The sequence below is a fragment of the Strix uralensis genome, chromosome 26 (genome assembly GCF_047716275.1).
Source record: "Strix uralensis isolate ZFMK-TIS-50842 chromosome 26, bStrUra1, whole genome shotgun sequence".
Taxonomy (NCBI): domain Eukaryota; kingdom Metazoa; phylum Chordata; class Aves; order Strigiformes; family Strigidae; genus Strix; species Strix uralensis.
The window spans coordinates 5,068,529-5,082,432 of record NC_133997.1 but is presented as its reverse complement, the minus strand read 5'-3'; the positions used below and the strand labels follow the sequence as shown (position 1 = coordinate 5,082,432).

Here is a 13,904-nt window from a genome sequence, read left to right as displayed (position 1 = left end):
ACACACACTTGGATGAAAACAGCCCCATACCTGCGTGCTCGCAATGTTGAGTACGCGTTAGCAAGGTTTGAATGCATTTGCACAGACAAACTGGTGATTTTTCACATCTCAGACCGATTCGAAGACTCAGGGTCTTTCTGGTTTTCCCTTTCAGAGACAGGTAAGGAAAGATGTCACGTATTGTTTTGTTGCTGTTATCGTCACATAAAAGGAGTCTGGGAAGGGGGAGGCAGGGAGATTTTCACAATTACAGCTTTCCTGGGATGATTTGGTCATGTTTTTATCATAATCAGATTCATGGGATTACCAGTTCCTGTCTGGGTTGTTAGTTTCTTGTCAATTAATTACACCCTGTGTCATTTAATTTCTTCCGGCGATTGAGGGCCAGCTGCTCAATTCCACACTTTCTCCCTAAACGCGCGCTGCAGAAGCGGATGTCAAAAGCTCCGTCTATGCCTTTTAAGCCTAGAGATCTTTTCCGAAACCGAGGTGCAACGCCCCCCCCTTCCCGCCCCACCAAAGTCATCTGGGGTGGGGGGAGAAGCGGATCCGAGGAGCGCCCAGCTCCAGGCATCCTCCCCGTCCCCCCAACCTGCCCCAGGGTTCCCCCAGCTCATCCCCAAACCCCACCCCGGGGAAGAGGCGGCAGCATAGGGGTTTCCCCCCCCGTCTCTCCCATCCCCTCCGTCCGCCGGCGGCACGATGTCGGCTCCCTCCACCCCCTCCTGTTTAACCTTCTCGGGCCGGCGTTAGGCTAAAGCAACGTGGCGTGCCCGCCGGTGTCGTCGTGGTCCACGCTGTTGAGAATGGCTGTCTGGTCTTCGGGGAGCTGCCGGTGGCAGAGGTCGTCCTTCAGCGCCGAGAGGCGAGCGAAGGGGTCCTGACGAGGGTGTCTCTTCTTTTTGCGGAGGCAGACAGCTTCGTCAGGCCACAGTACCTGAGAGCTGGGAAGTTGCTGAACCTGGGAGGCAGAGCCGTCTGCGGGGAGGGGGGGAAAGAAGGCAGGTGGGACCAGAGCCGGCAGCTATCGGCAGCGCCGGCAGCAGGCAGAGCGCTCTGCGTGCCGTGAAAGGGAGGTTACGGCAAGCTCGGCCCCAAACCCGGCCGCCTGGGGAGAAGGGAGCACGTTGGCCATCAGGGAAAATTAAATTAACGCTCAGAAATAAAATCCAAACCAAATTTCTAGAGGAGACGCATGGGAGTGGAACTGGGTTTAGAGCAGGGGAGGGACAGCCTGCGGGCAACGAGCCATCGCTTCGGGGGGCAGGGGGTGAGGGCAGCATCCAGGCACGGGCTTGGAGACCCCCCCTCAGCGCTGGAGCCGGCAGGGACCTGCCCGAGCTCTGCCCATGGAGGAACAGAGGGGATGCTGTTGGGGACCGTGGGGTCCTCGCACTCACTGGATTGTTTTCTGGATTTCGAGGAGCCCTTGGATGACTTTTTGGGCTTCTTTATCCGCTGGTATTTCAGAGCTTCGAGCCTCTCAGGTGCAGCAGCGTCCCCAGACGGAGATGGATGTTTTCTAGGAAGGAAAAGCAGACAGGTGCCGTCAGCGGCTCCTGGCCACACTCGGGCCTCTGGATGTCCCCGGTGGGGGATCGGTCAACCCCAGCCAGCTCTGCCGTGGAAAAGGAAAAGGTGAGAAACCCGGGGCCGCGGGAGCGGGGCCAGCCAGACGTGCCGGAGGAAGCGAGGCGCCCGCACCTGCCGCTCTGCGGGGTCCCCGCCGTCCCCCTGCGTCTCCTCCACGCTGCCGAGCGGTGCCGCGAGCCCGGCTGGTCCCGCCGGCAACGTCCAACACCCGGCCCCCCACAAGAGAGCCGCCGGCACCCCAGCTCACCTGCCTGCCATGCCAGCTCCGCTAAACAACAACAACAAAAAAAAAGGACGGGGCAGATCCTATGTCCGATAAGGCATTTTTGGGAAGTGGTGGGAAACCCCCTTGGGATGGAGAGAGAGGAAGAGACAGGCAGAAGCGGCACGGCAGCATCGAGACCATGAGCCACCTGGGGTGGACAACACCGGTGCCACAAACAGCAGAGAGGCAGGATCCTGCCCAGCCCTGCTCCCACGGCCAAAAAAACCAGGGGCCACACGACAGACAGGGACACGAAGGGCACACGCTGACACGGCCGGGAGCGGTACCTCGTTCCCAGGTCCCTGCTATTAAGCGACAACAGAAACGCAACAGCATGGGAGCGTCTAACTCCTTAACACCCAGAGGCTGGGAGCTGGGTTTTCTTGCCCTGCAGGACAGGACGTTGAAATGAAAACACTGACAAGGCTTCATTGCGGGGGGACAAGGAGGGGATTCGCAAAGGGGTGTTTCCCGCAGGAGAGGCAGCAGTTGTAAGTGACAGTTCTCCAGCCTTAGCCCCTGAGTAACTCTTCTACAGCAACCAGCTCAAGGTTAAGTGGTCTCCCCTTTGCAAAGGGGTTTTTTTTGCTCTATTTTTTTCACTGTACCTGTTTTTCCCCATCCAAGGATTGGACAGTATGACTGCTGTGGAAAGCAGGGCAGTAGAGGAAAACCTCCTCCTTAGGAGAGCGGTCAGTCTGGCTCATCTATCACACATCACAGCATCCCCCCCTCCTGCTGCTTTCCCATTTCCTTCCCCCTCTCCATTTCACTTTTACGTCCCTCCAAGTTGCACCAACACCTAATGCCGCAGGAGGAGAAGTCTGAGTTAAGGCAGCAGAGGCCACAGGTAATGACCTGGGATCAACCAGAGTCACCACAGAGCAACGCACACAGGGGGTGCCCAGAGATGACAGGGGAAGCATCCACAAAGCACCTTTCATTGCGAGAAAGCCAACACTCAAAGCCAGGCTCCAGAAAGAAAAGCCTGGTGATTTAAAACCAGTGTGCCTCTAACAAGCCTGTCCTACCCTTCAAGAGGAGGTGACACTCCTCTGCTCTCACAGCTCGGTCACCGGAGGTCAGCGACCAAACCTCTTCAAAACAGCCACGCAGAGGACAGCGCCGATGGCAACTCCTGCATCGTCCGGCGGCTGTGACCGGGGCAGGGATCAGCAAACCCCACAAGCCACGGGCTCTTCACAAGGCAGGTAGAAGAGTCACCTTGACTGACTGCAAGGAGGCAGCCCTGGTGCATTCAGACTCCTGTTTTGTCACCAAAAAGCCGTGGCTGAACTCACCCACCTCGCTCCCAGTCTGTCAGTAAGGTGCGACCCATCCGGCGCCTGGTGCGGAGGGAGCGGGCGAGCACAGGGGCTCAGGCGCAGAGCCCCAGCACACCGGGGCTGCGGTACCAGAGCACGTCCCCCAGCGGCGGGTTTGGGAGCTTCTCACCTCCTTTGAGTTTCAGGTGGAGCCTCTCCAGCACCGAAGACACCCCGCAAGCTTTCCTCTGAGAGTCCCCATGCACGCCACCGCTGCAGAGAGCACGGCGGGATAGCAACGCTTCACGCTTGAGATCCCAAGAGGCTGCCAGAGTGGTGATACTTCAGCTGGAGTGGAGCAGGCGAAGAGCTCGCAAGGATTTTTCCCCGTGGGGAGCAGACGGGTTTGTTTTTGAAGATGCGTGTGATTGCAAAGCTTCTCAGTTCTGCTAGCAGCGTTGGAGAGCATCAAGAAAAGTGCGGTGTGAATTGATGAAGCAGCTGGGACACAGCAGATGCAACAGAAACCCAAACACTGGGTATAGAAAAAGCCCCTTTTCATATTTCCCATCGCAACAGAGACATCGAGGCGTGGATGCTCCTGGAGAGGCTCTGTTCCAGCTCCCAGCAGAGCAGCACATCAGCTGAAGATGAAGCAACTCATTAGACAAGCTGGTAGTCCTGCTGGCAGGATCCAAGCGAGAGCTTTCCCTCGTAGGAAAGATGATGTATACAAGCCCGTACAGTTGCTTAAATGCCTTCTTCCCAGCACAACCAGCCTCTCATGAGAGGGGCTGCCTGCGAGCGGCAGCTCCCAGCTCTGTCAGGGCACTACCCGCCAGGCTGCACCTCACGCACACGCCGGCTCAGAGTGACCCAAAGGGCCACCAGCATGGGACTTCCCTCTGTTAATTCCTGCCTGAATGGTCAATAACAGGCTTCTCCCACTTATATCCACCATTCTATGATGCGCACAATAGTTACGTTCATGCAGGTGCTTGGCTAACAGTGACCTCAACCACTGCAGCCCCAGTCCACCTCCTGTGGAGCTCAGGTGTGCCAAGCCCTGGACACCGCCGAGCTCAGCGATCCTGCCACCATCCCGCCCTGTTCCCACCACCCAGACAACGTCACTAATATTACTAAAGCTCAACTTGTAAAAGGCTCTTGCTCTTTCCATTCTTTTTGCCTTCTAAGAAGATGCTACTATGGCATGTTGACAAAATTAGACAGATTTACACAAGGGATTATGAGGAAATTGCCTGAAGCTCATTTCCACTCGTTCTCCATAATTGGACTTGTATTTATACACACAAACATAAACAGCGAGCGCACTGAACCCATGTGTCACCATAAATACTGTCTGACCTCTGGCAAGGAAGAGATAAAGGAGGACAAAACGATGCTGCTCACCAGCCAAATTTTATCTGCTCTACCCACCCTTTATTTCTTCAAAGGACTCCGATTCACTCAAATTAATTTTCATTTTAAGCTCAGCCAAAAGCCTCCTCCTGCCCCCAGAGTTAGCATTTTGGGCAGCTGCCCATGCACGAGAGCTATCTTGAACACCAGCAGACGGGAGGTTCAGGGAGGCAGGCGAACTTCTTCTGGAGACTTCAGCGTAGAGCCGAGCAAAGGAGCTTCAGGAAGCACAGGTGAATTCCTTACACAAGCCTTCTGCGAGGCACCACAAACACCCAGAGCAGCAGTTTTCCTTAAGTCTTCAAAGAACAACCCTTCTGAACGAGCAAGGGTCTGAACTGCATGGACAGAGAGGAACTGGAGAAGCTGTGAAGTATGGAGGGATCTCAAGAGAGCCCCAGGACAGGAGCAGGTAGCTGGGGGAGAAGACCTATCCAACCCAACACATACCTCGGCTGCTCTTCTTCAAAACTCTTTCCACACAGGAAGCAAAGATGCAAGGGAGAAGGCCCATGAAAGCATCACTAACCTCTTCCACCCAAAAGGGGGAACCAATATAGAGGAAGGGTCCAGGAGATTCAAGGGCACAATACATGTATTTCACCTCGTGGAGGTCTCAACACATGTTCCCTGTCTCCTCCTCTCCTTGAGTCAAGACACTGACATCCAGGAATAGTTTGGACATGTTAGAGCACCCACTTGGACCAGAGCCCACCGTGTCTCAGCCAGTGTGGCTTCAACCCTCCATCCTTCTCAGACGAAGAGCTCAATTCGCCTACGCGAGGCTCCGTCACGAGCTCAAGTCCTGCACGATCCCACGAGATGTCCTGCAAGTCGGAATTCCCCCTCTGCTCTGAGGCAGCGCTGGCTGCTGCCTCCATCCCGGAACGCCATCGCGCATCGCTTGCGATCCTTCAGCGCGAGAGGTGCTAGAGAAACACAGCGGTGACGGCCCCCAGCCCCAAAGCTGCTGCTGCTGCCAAGGCACCGCAATGAGGGAGGAAGGGGCTGGTCACAGCGGGGAGCACACCGGAGAAGGGGGTCCCTTCTACAGGTCTGCAGACACCACAACTCACCTACACAACGGACTTGACCATGCTGACGGGAGAGGAGCAGGGAGGAGAGAGGGCGAGGGAAAAGGGGCCGGACTGGAGAGGAAGAGGTGGGTACAGTCATGGGGAAGGGGGGGAGAGAGGAAGATAAATGAAAAACAGGAGTGAGAAAAATATATAAGTAAATTAAAGAGACTGAAAAGAAAAAAATAATAATAATTAAGAAAGAAAAGAAAAACGCACTCAGACAAGCAGACTCACAACTTCTCCAAGCGGGAGGAGGCATGAAACACATGCAGAGGATCAGCACATGGACAGTCTTTAAAGGGGAACCTGTTTTCTTTCAAGCGGGGAGCGAGGGGTGCTCCTCCTCCCGCACGCCCGGCGCCGACGTCCCTTCATCACTCAACGCTACGCCGCGGCCGAGCCCCCAAACTCCCGGCGTCGGCGGCGCTGCCCCGGCAAGGGGGGGGCCGGGGGGGCCGCCCAGGGCAGGCTGCGGTGCCGAGGGGCATGGGAGCTTGGTGCTTTGTCTGTGGTTTTTGGGTTTCCCTCTGCAGGGAGACAACAGCCCCCTCTTCCCCGTTAGGAGATGTATCGCTGCGCGCTGCATCCAGAGAGAAGAAAACGGGAAAACTGCTCGTGCCGACTCAGTAATGGCATTATTTATCCCTGCCCACAGGTAAAAACTACCTGACTTTCACCCAGAGAAAGCCACCGTGCTGCAGCCACCACACCGAGCCCACAAACGGCCTCTCCCTTGCCTCCTCTCAGCTTTTATTACTGCAGTACAGAAATCTGGCTGGTCTGGTATAAAACCCCTGTGCTCCGCATGCACTGACAATTTTATGACCCCAAATCATCAAGAAATTACTTGGCTGGGCTCTTTACAGGATTCCTCGCTTATTAAAGTGAGATTTATTCTTCTGGCTTCCCCTTTTTGGGGATAATGACTCTGGAGTTGGTCCTGTGACTCCAACCCCTGGCAGCATCTCAGCGTAGGACGCACGGCTGCTCCTCAGCAAGTGTCCTGCTGGGAAATGTGACCCTGCTCCTGAAACCCCATCAGCCCGCAGCACCCAGCACAGGAGTCAGCCAGGATCTATGCAAGAGCCACACCGAACTCAGACATGAGCCTGGACTCACCTCTCCTGCACTAAAACCATGTTCACTCGTGTCCCTAATGCTCCCGGAGCAGGGAAGCACCATGGAAAAAGAATAGAGAAAACAGTCACGTCCTCACTGAGGGCTTCCCCCTTTCTCGAGAAGTCTGGCACAGCCCAGATCTCACCAAGGCTCGGTGCCAGCTTTGCTCCTCATGGGACACCCTGCTCTGGGATCAGCAGGGGAAAACAGAAGCAGGAAGCCAAGGACTCAAGAGCTTTGGAGGCTGCAAGGCTCGAATTGGAGAGGTTCTGGCATGCCAAGAGGGTGGCTCCTCCATGGAGCACACACCCTGTACCCGCTCCCACCGCTGTGACCCAACACTCCTTCCCTCACCTCTTCTGCTCTCCCCACCCCAGGACAACCCTCCAGGTCAGCTGGAGGAATTCCCCTCTCCCAGAAACATCCACCTGATTTCGCTAAGCATCTCATCTCTCCCTCATGAGGCTCTTCTGTGGCCCAACAAGGCTCCTCAGGCTGTTAGGAGAGCGTTAGCCAAAACCTCGACTCTTCCCATCCAAGGCAGCAGAGCTTAACTATTTTCAAGACCTGTCCTAAGGAAGCTTGGGCATGGCCAGGCCCTAGAAATGGTCCCATCTGCAATCCCACCTCTCCTTTCGTAACCAGCCTGGCTGAGAGCCAAACGGGTCAGCCCTCCCAACCTTGGGATCAGGAATGACTATTATCCCATCTGGCTTTAGCCATTTTAGTGACATTCTCTGCTTCTAAGGTCTGAAAAACCATCTCCTGATTACTCCATCCCAGTTCCAGGGATGCCCATGGCTATTCTAGGAAACCGACCCCACAAAGGCAGCCTGAGAAGTATTTTCTTGGGAGAGTCTTTCAAGATCTGCTTAGGGCTGTTTAATTACAGCTGGGTCAGAAGTCGTCTTAAAGATTTCTCCAAGGAGTTTTCCAGAGGAGGAGGGCTTTTACTGTGACTGCACTTGTGACGGGAACAATAAAACACCTCACCAGCAGCCTGAAACTGTAGTTATGCTGCTGCCAACTGTACAGTCCACCCTGAAAGAAAGACTTTTCCCATTTTCCACGATTGAGGAGGCTTAGGAAAAAGAAAACAGATCCAGGCACTGTTGGGAGCAAAATTCTCCATGTCCTGGACTGCAGCTAGAGACTGATTTTTGGAGCCCCACTCCGAGAGCGCTGTCTGTGCCCGGTTGCTCCAGATGTGGCTGTTTTACCCGGCTGCAGGGGGTGGCCATGAGCTCCTCCTGGTTTGGATCATCCAGGACAACCCCACCTCAACACACTCCTCCCTAACACCGCACGACCCTCTTGCCAGACGTCGCCATCCCCCAAGAACGGAAGAGCGGCCACGGGGAGACAGCAGCTTGGCTCATCCCAAACCCCAACACGTAGACAGGGCTGCCACCACCGGGCTCTCCAGCGCCGCCGTCTCCCCGAAGGCAGGGGAGCAGCGGCGTGCTGCTGGGAGGGGAAACCCAAAAGCCACAGAGACTGTGCGTCCAGAGGTGTTTCCTAGTGTTTTCGGATTCCTTATTCCCCTTTAAAGGAAGAGATGGTATTGGAAAAGCCCCTTCCGTGTCCCCTCTCATGCCCCACTCCCGGCCACCCTCCACAGCGCCCACACCATCCTTTCGGACATGGATCACCCTTACCTATTGAGCTGAGGAGAAGCTTGTCTCGACAACACTGCCCAGATAGCTGAGATTAATCAAAAACAAAGCAGTTATCAACACCCGCAAGGAGCCGAGCTCCGCAACACATCAGCACGTCAACAACTCCAAAGGAAAAGGAGGGAAAGAAACCAAACCGAAACACAAACGAAACGAGGCTGGAGAAGAAAGGGGGAAAGAAACAGAAGAGAAAGGAAAAGAAGAAACGAAAACAATAATCAACAAAGCGAATGGATACACTGCGTAAAAGCACGGACAACAGTGCTGCTCTAACACGGATCTGTCCTGGAGCTGGGTCTCCTTGGGGTGCCCTGGCTAGGAGACGTGGACCTACGTCTACAGGTTTAATTGCATCGCTCCGTAGCTGTGTTTTCCAGAGGCACACAGAAGTCCTTTCAGGCTCGTTCAGCTCCTCTCCCTCCCCATCCTCTCTCCCCTGAGCCCTCCTTCCTTCCCCCTGCGCACCCCAGGAGGGGTTTTCTAAGGCCATAACGCTTCCAGGTACCAGAGGGCGGGAGTGAAATGCGGAGGGCGCTGCGGGGGTGAAACGTTGCCTCCCCCCTCCCCGAAACACACGCCTCTTCTCCGTACGCCTCCGACCGCGCCGGCTCCGTGGGGCTGGGTGCCCCGGCCCCCCGACTCCTCTCTGCCGCAAGCCGGAGGAGGGGCGGTTCGACCCCGCCAGACAACAAGCCGAAATGAAGCAAGACGAAAGGATGGGACGAAAGCACGGCTACGGGGTCTAAGGTGCTGTGAAAGACGGAGGGAAAGAGGAGAAATACAGAGAGAAAGAGAGAGAGAGAGAGAGACGCTTTTTGCCTGGAGCAACCCTGGTACCTGGAAAACCAGCCGCTACTGTCTAGTGCAGCCACATCCCTCTTTAGGGCAGGATCTGAGCGTGCCGGCAGCCTCCCGATCTCCGCTGGGGTTAGTTTATTTTTATTTTTCCTCCTCTCCTGACATGCTGCTGGTGTGGCTAAGTCCTTGATCTCTCCCTGCCCGCGTCCTGGGGCTGCAGCATCCCTTTTGCAGGTGGGGCGGTGACCGTGATAGCTGTTTCTCTCATGCATTAAAGCTCTCTAGACTCCGCGGGAAGGAAGAGGAGGAAGACAGAGGCGCGGCGGCGGCGGCCCTAACGTTCGAAGAAAGCCAAGAGCCAGTAGCTAGAAGAGGAAACAACCGCCGGTGACACCAGGACACTTACCTAAGCGAGCCGGGAGCCAGGTCTTTGCACGCCTGGTAGACGGCCCGTAGCCCGAGTCACAGCGCTCCCGGCTTCCCAAGGGAGCAGCCGGGGAGGAGGCAAGCGTGCCGTCGGCACCGGGAAGGTCGCCTGCCTAAATCCCAGCTCTCTCGGGCAGCGGCCATGCAACCCGCGCCCGCGGCACCAGCCTCTTTCCTAGCAAAGCCCGCGGGACGCCGTCTCCAAAAGGGATGCTGCAGCGCGCCCAGAGAGACCCTACGAGTTGGGATGGCGATGGCGGGGAGGGAGTCAGAGGGAGCGGGTGAGGCAGGGTGGGGGAAGCCGGGAGGGGGGCCGGGGTGGGGGGGCACCACGGGGCTCACGCACTTACCCCGTGGCGGCTACCGTGGTGGATGTCGGCTCCGGTTGGAGAATCTCCTCGCCAGCCCTCCTTGGAGAGGGGATGTCTCCGAAAACATCCATGGTGTCCACGGGCAGGGAGGAGCCCTGGGAGCCGGAGTAGCCGGTGGCCAGGGAGGCGAAGGTGGCAGTAGGTCGGTAGCTGGGGCTGCCTCCCCGGCTGCTCGGCGCGGGGGATCCTGTCGACGGCGTGGACTTGCGGGAGAAGCTGACCGCCGCGGGGGGCTGCAGGGTGATCTCCGACACCTCAGCCTGCTGGATGAGACCTGGCCGGGGCCGGGCACGGGCGGTCAGCTCCGGGGAGCTGTTGCGGGAGCTGAGGGGGCTTTGGGTCAGAGGAGAAAGCCTCGAAGGTTGTAGCACCACCTGATGTAAACTGGGCTCAGCCCTCCTGACCTGCCGAGGGCTGGGCCGAGGTCGGGGTTGGGGCTCGTACCACCTGGTGTCCAGGCTGAATGTGCTTGTGCCGCTGGGGCCGACGGGCTCGGACGGTTCGTGGTAAGGCAACACGGGTATGCCCATACCTTGGCTGGTATGTCTTAGCTGCCCTTGACATCCCATGGGTTGCATAGGTTTGTCCTGCCACTTCGTGGTGGTGGGCACAGAGGATTGGCCCCTGCCGGGTGACTTGCCGGTCCAGCTCTTTGGTGCCTCCAGGGGCAGGATGCCCGGGTAGGACGCGGGGACCACCTGGAGGGATGAGGGGGGCGGCCCCCGAGGAAGGCAGCCGGTGGGCTGGGTGCCCTCGGCCGCCTCGCACGGCTGGAGCTGGTGGGGAAATGGCGCCGGGGCCGGCTCCAGGCTGCCGAAGGGGAATTCGGCCCTGCCCCAGGGTTCAGGGGACCGGCCCCCCGTGGGGGTCTGGGCCAGGGGCAGCGTGCTGTTGGAGACGTTCTCCCCGTTCTCTTCGGGGATGGTGGGGTGTCCAAAAGGCCCCTCGGGGGGCAGCGGCGGGGAGGACATGACCGAGCTCAGCGGGCTGACTTCTGGCATGTAGAAGGGCGGTGGGTCCACCTCCCCGGGGCTGCTGCTGCTGAGGTAACCGTAAAATTGGTGGTGGAAAGCCCGGGGGGCCGGCGGGCGGGCCTGGCCGGTGGCCTGCAGGGCGCCGGGACCCTCCAGCGCCCGGTGGAACCGGGGGCTGTATGCTGGTGGCTGAAGGTAGGACTCCTGGCTGGAGGAGAGAGGGGTGAGCTGGGCTTTCAGGGCGGTGACGGACGTGGGGACAACGGGGTCGTCGTTCTCCTCATCCGACTGCCTGAACTCGGGGTACATGTCTGTCTCCTCCACGAAGGGGAAGCCCTCGATCCGCCGTGTCTTCAGGGAGGGCTCCATCTCCGCCGGGTCCATGACGAAGCGGCCGTCTGGCCCGCGGCTGATGAGCTCGATGGGGGTGGTGGCCTCGGCTTCTGCCTCTGCCTTGGAGACGCTGTACTTCTTGCTGCTGATGGCTCGCTTGGTCTTCTTGTAAAGGGAGAGCTCCTTCTCCTTGGTGGGGCTCAGCATCCGCTTGGCCTGCGGGCCCTGGTCGTCGGAGGACTCCGAGGGGGGACGGAGCGTGCGGATGCTCTCGGGACTCACCTTGCCGGAAGACAACCTGGACCACAGGGGAGAAAAACCAAGAGAGGGGACTGTCACCTGGAGAGGAAAGGAGGTCTTCTCACCCAGAAGAACCGCCGGATGGATCCGGAGAACAACGTACTACCAGCTCTCAAGAGGAACCACGGGGAGAAGTTTGCAGGGGCTAACCAGGATGGCAGAGTCTTGCCTGGCCGCGGCACAGGCCAGGGGACCAGCAGCAGCATACGTCATTCCCGCTCCTCGGGAGCGGAGCTTGGCACCCTCGGCATCCCCCCTGGAGCAGGGAGCTCATACCAACACTTTGCAACAAGCTCCACCAACACCTTGCAACAAGCTCCGCAGCCCTAGCAGAACGAAAGACAGATCCAGAGCTCACTTCCAACTGCTTCAAAGTTTTCCTACATTCACCTGAGCTATCCACGCCCGGGAAAGCCTCCGAGAGGAGGGACATCAGGTAAATGTCCCCTCCCACAACTCTCACTCAAGAGATGCTGACGGATCATTTCAGATCAACATTTTCCCCCATTCTCAACACTCAAACTTAAGGCCGAGAGCCTCAAAAGGCAGAGAGCATCAGAATAGTTCACTCATCCCTATCCCAAAAGCCTTGGACAAACAGGATTGAAAGGCAAAACATAACAGATCTAGAGACAGTGCAGTGGACGAACCAAAAAAAGGCAAGATTAAGCTCCACCAGCATCAGGACATTTTGCAACGGTCCAGGAGCCCAAGCATAAGGTGTCCACATCTCAGACTCCCATGCTCACACTGGGAAGATGCTGCAGCTGATTAGTGGCTATAGACGCTTCTGATGGGCCCTGCAAGGAGCTGTCGCTACTGCAGCACCACAATCCACCACCTTTGGGCATGTGTGGAAAGAGGCTTCAGCAGGGCACTCTTCGTGAGAAAAGACACAGGTGTAAGATTCTCTGAATTACCCAAGAAAAACCAGAGCCAACAGAGAAGCACCCAAAAACTACACCAAGCTTGCACAAAGGACTCCACACGCAGCAGGCTACCCTTCTCCTAAGGAGCCCCTTCAAGCAGGGTGTGCAATTGAGTTCCACAAGTCAACTCCAGCTTTGGTCAACGTCCACAGATCCAGCGGGGATCCAATGGGCTTAAAGTCCGCTGCGTTTGGCCCTGCTGCTTTCTGCTCCATAGCCTGTCTGTCTCTTGTGAACCGTTGTGTTCCCACAAGTTCAGGGAACACCCAAAACAACTCATCAGAAGCAGCCAAACAAGGTCAGACATTTCCATTTGAGCCTTGCAACAACTGTAGGAAGGAGGCACCTTGAAGACCCACAGCCTGGTGCCACATCCAAGACAGATACTTACGGGGACTCCAAACTCTTCCTGCAGTGGGTTATCGAGAGAGGAGGGTCTGGAAGAGAATAAAAAGGGGAAAGAAGAGAGAACGCTAAGGAGGCGCAACACGACAGAGGCAAGACAAACTCAACATCAAGTCAACAAAAGACACTCAACAAGAGGCCAAGGTTTCATTGCTCCAACGCTTTAATGGTTGCTAAAAACAAACAGCTCCCGTCACAGGGTCCTGCCCGTCCTGCTGCCGCAGTCTCGCAGGCTAGAGGAGAAGGAGCCAATTCCCCTGCCCGCTCTGGCTCCCCCAGCCGCCCTTTTCCCTACCAGCCGCTCCTGCACGGCAGCTGCAGCCCCAGTTTTTGGGAAGCAGAGCGGCGGGGTCTCCTTGGCAGGGGTCTTCTCTAGCCTAGTGCGGCAGTCGGGCACTGCCCGCTCCGGGCTGGGCAGAAAACAGCTGGAGAGCCCAGCTCCGGGGGTGGGACCTCGAGGAGGTGAGTGGTGCCCCCACCCATCTCTGGCCCAGAGGGCATCCCAGCCCTAAACCCCCGGCTCTAGGAGTTATCACCACGCGAGAGCGCTCCCTCGGAAATCCCAGGCTAGTTTCTCTGTCTCCTCTTCACCCACCCTGCCTCTCCCGCTCCCGACCATGGGCGCTTTCAGGCACAGCCGAGGGATGAAGTCAGGGCTTCACCTGAGGACGCGCACGGGCGGAAGAAGAGACAGACAGGGAAGAAGGTTACCACCACAACACAACCAGGGAGGAGAAACGAGGAGGAGGCGGGAGGGAGGAAGGAAGGACGCCGGGGACGGGCTCACCTTTCTTGCGCTTGAGCTTGCGTTTGCGTTGCTTGTTGACGAAGCAGGCGGCGAGTGTGCTGAAGAGGATGGCAGCAGCCAGGAAGCAGATGGTGGCAACGATGCCAGCCAGCACTGGGCGGGCTAGACCCTCGTCCGTCAGGTCAGGCTGAGGGAATACGT

General features: G+C 57.4%; 1 protein-coding gene across 7 annotated transcripts in view; it reads right to left on the bottom strand.

Moving 5' to 3' along the window:
* Positions 1-734: 734 nt before the first annotated feature.
* Positions 735-13,904, bottom strand: part of IGSF9B (immunoglobulin superfamily member 9B) — a 38,711-nt gene continuing 25,541 nt past the window's right edge. For 4 of the 7 annotated variants that reach the window (XM_074851118.1, XM_074851119.1, XM_074851120.1 and 1 more), the window contains 5 exons: positions 13,743-13,904; positions 12,942-12,987; positions 9,994-11,619; positions 1,401-1,522; positions 735-978 (listed from right to left, as the gene is read on the bottom strand). In XM_074851118.1, coding sequence (XP_074707219.1) covers positions 755-978; positions 1,401-1,522; positions 9,994-11,619; positions 12,942-12,987; positions 13,743-13,904 — 2,180 coding nt within the window. In that variant the 3' untranslated portion in view covers positions 735-754. Of the gene's footprint in view, positions 979-1,400; positions 1,523-5,499; positions 5,694-8,401; positions 8,448-9,507; positions 9,583-9,993; positions 11,620-12,941; positions 12,988-13,742 lie in introns of those variants that run through there. The other 3 variants (XR_012626474.1, XM_074851122.1, XM_074851123.1) reach the window with 3 other exon arrangements.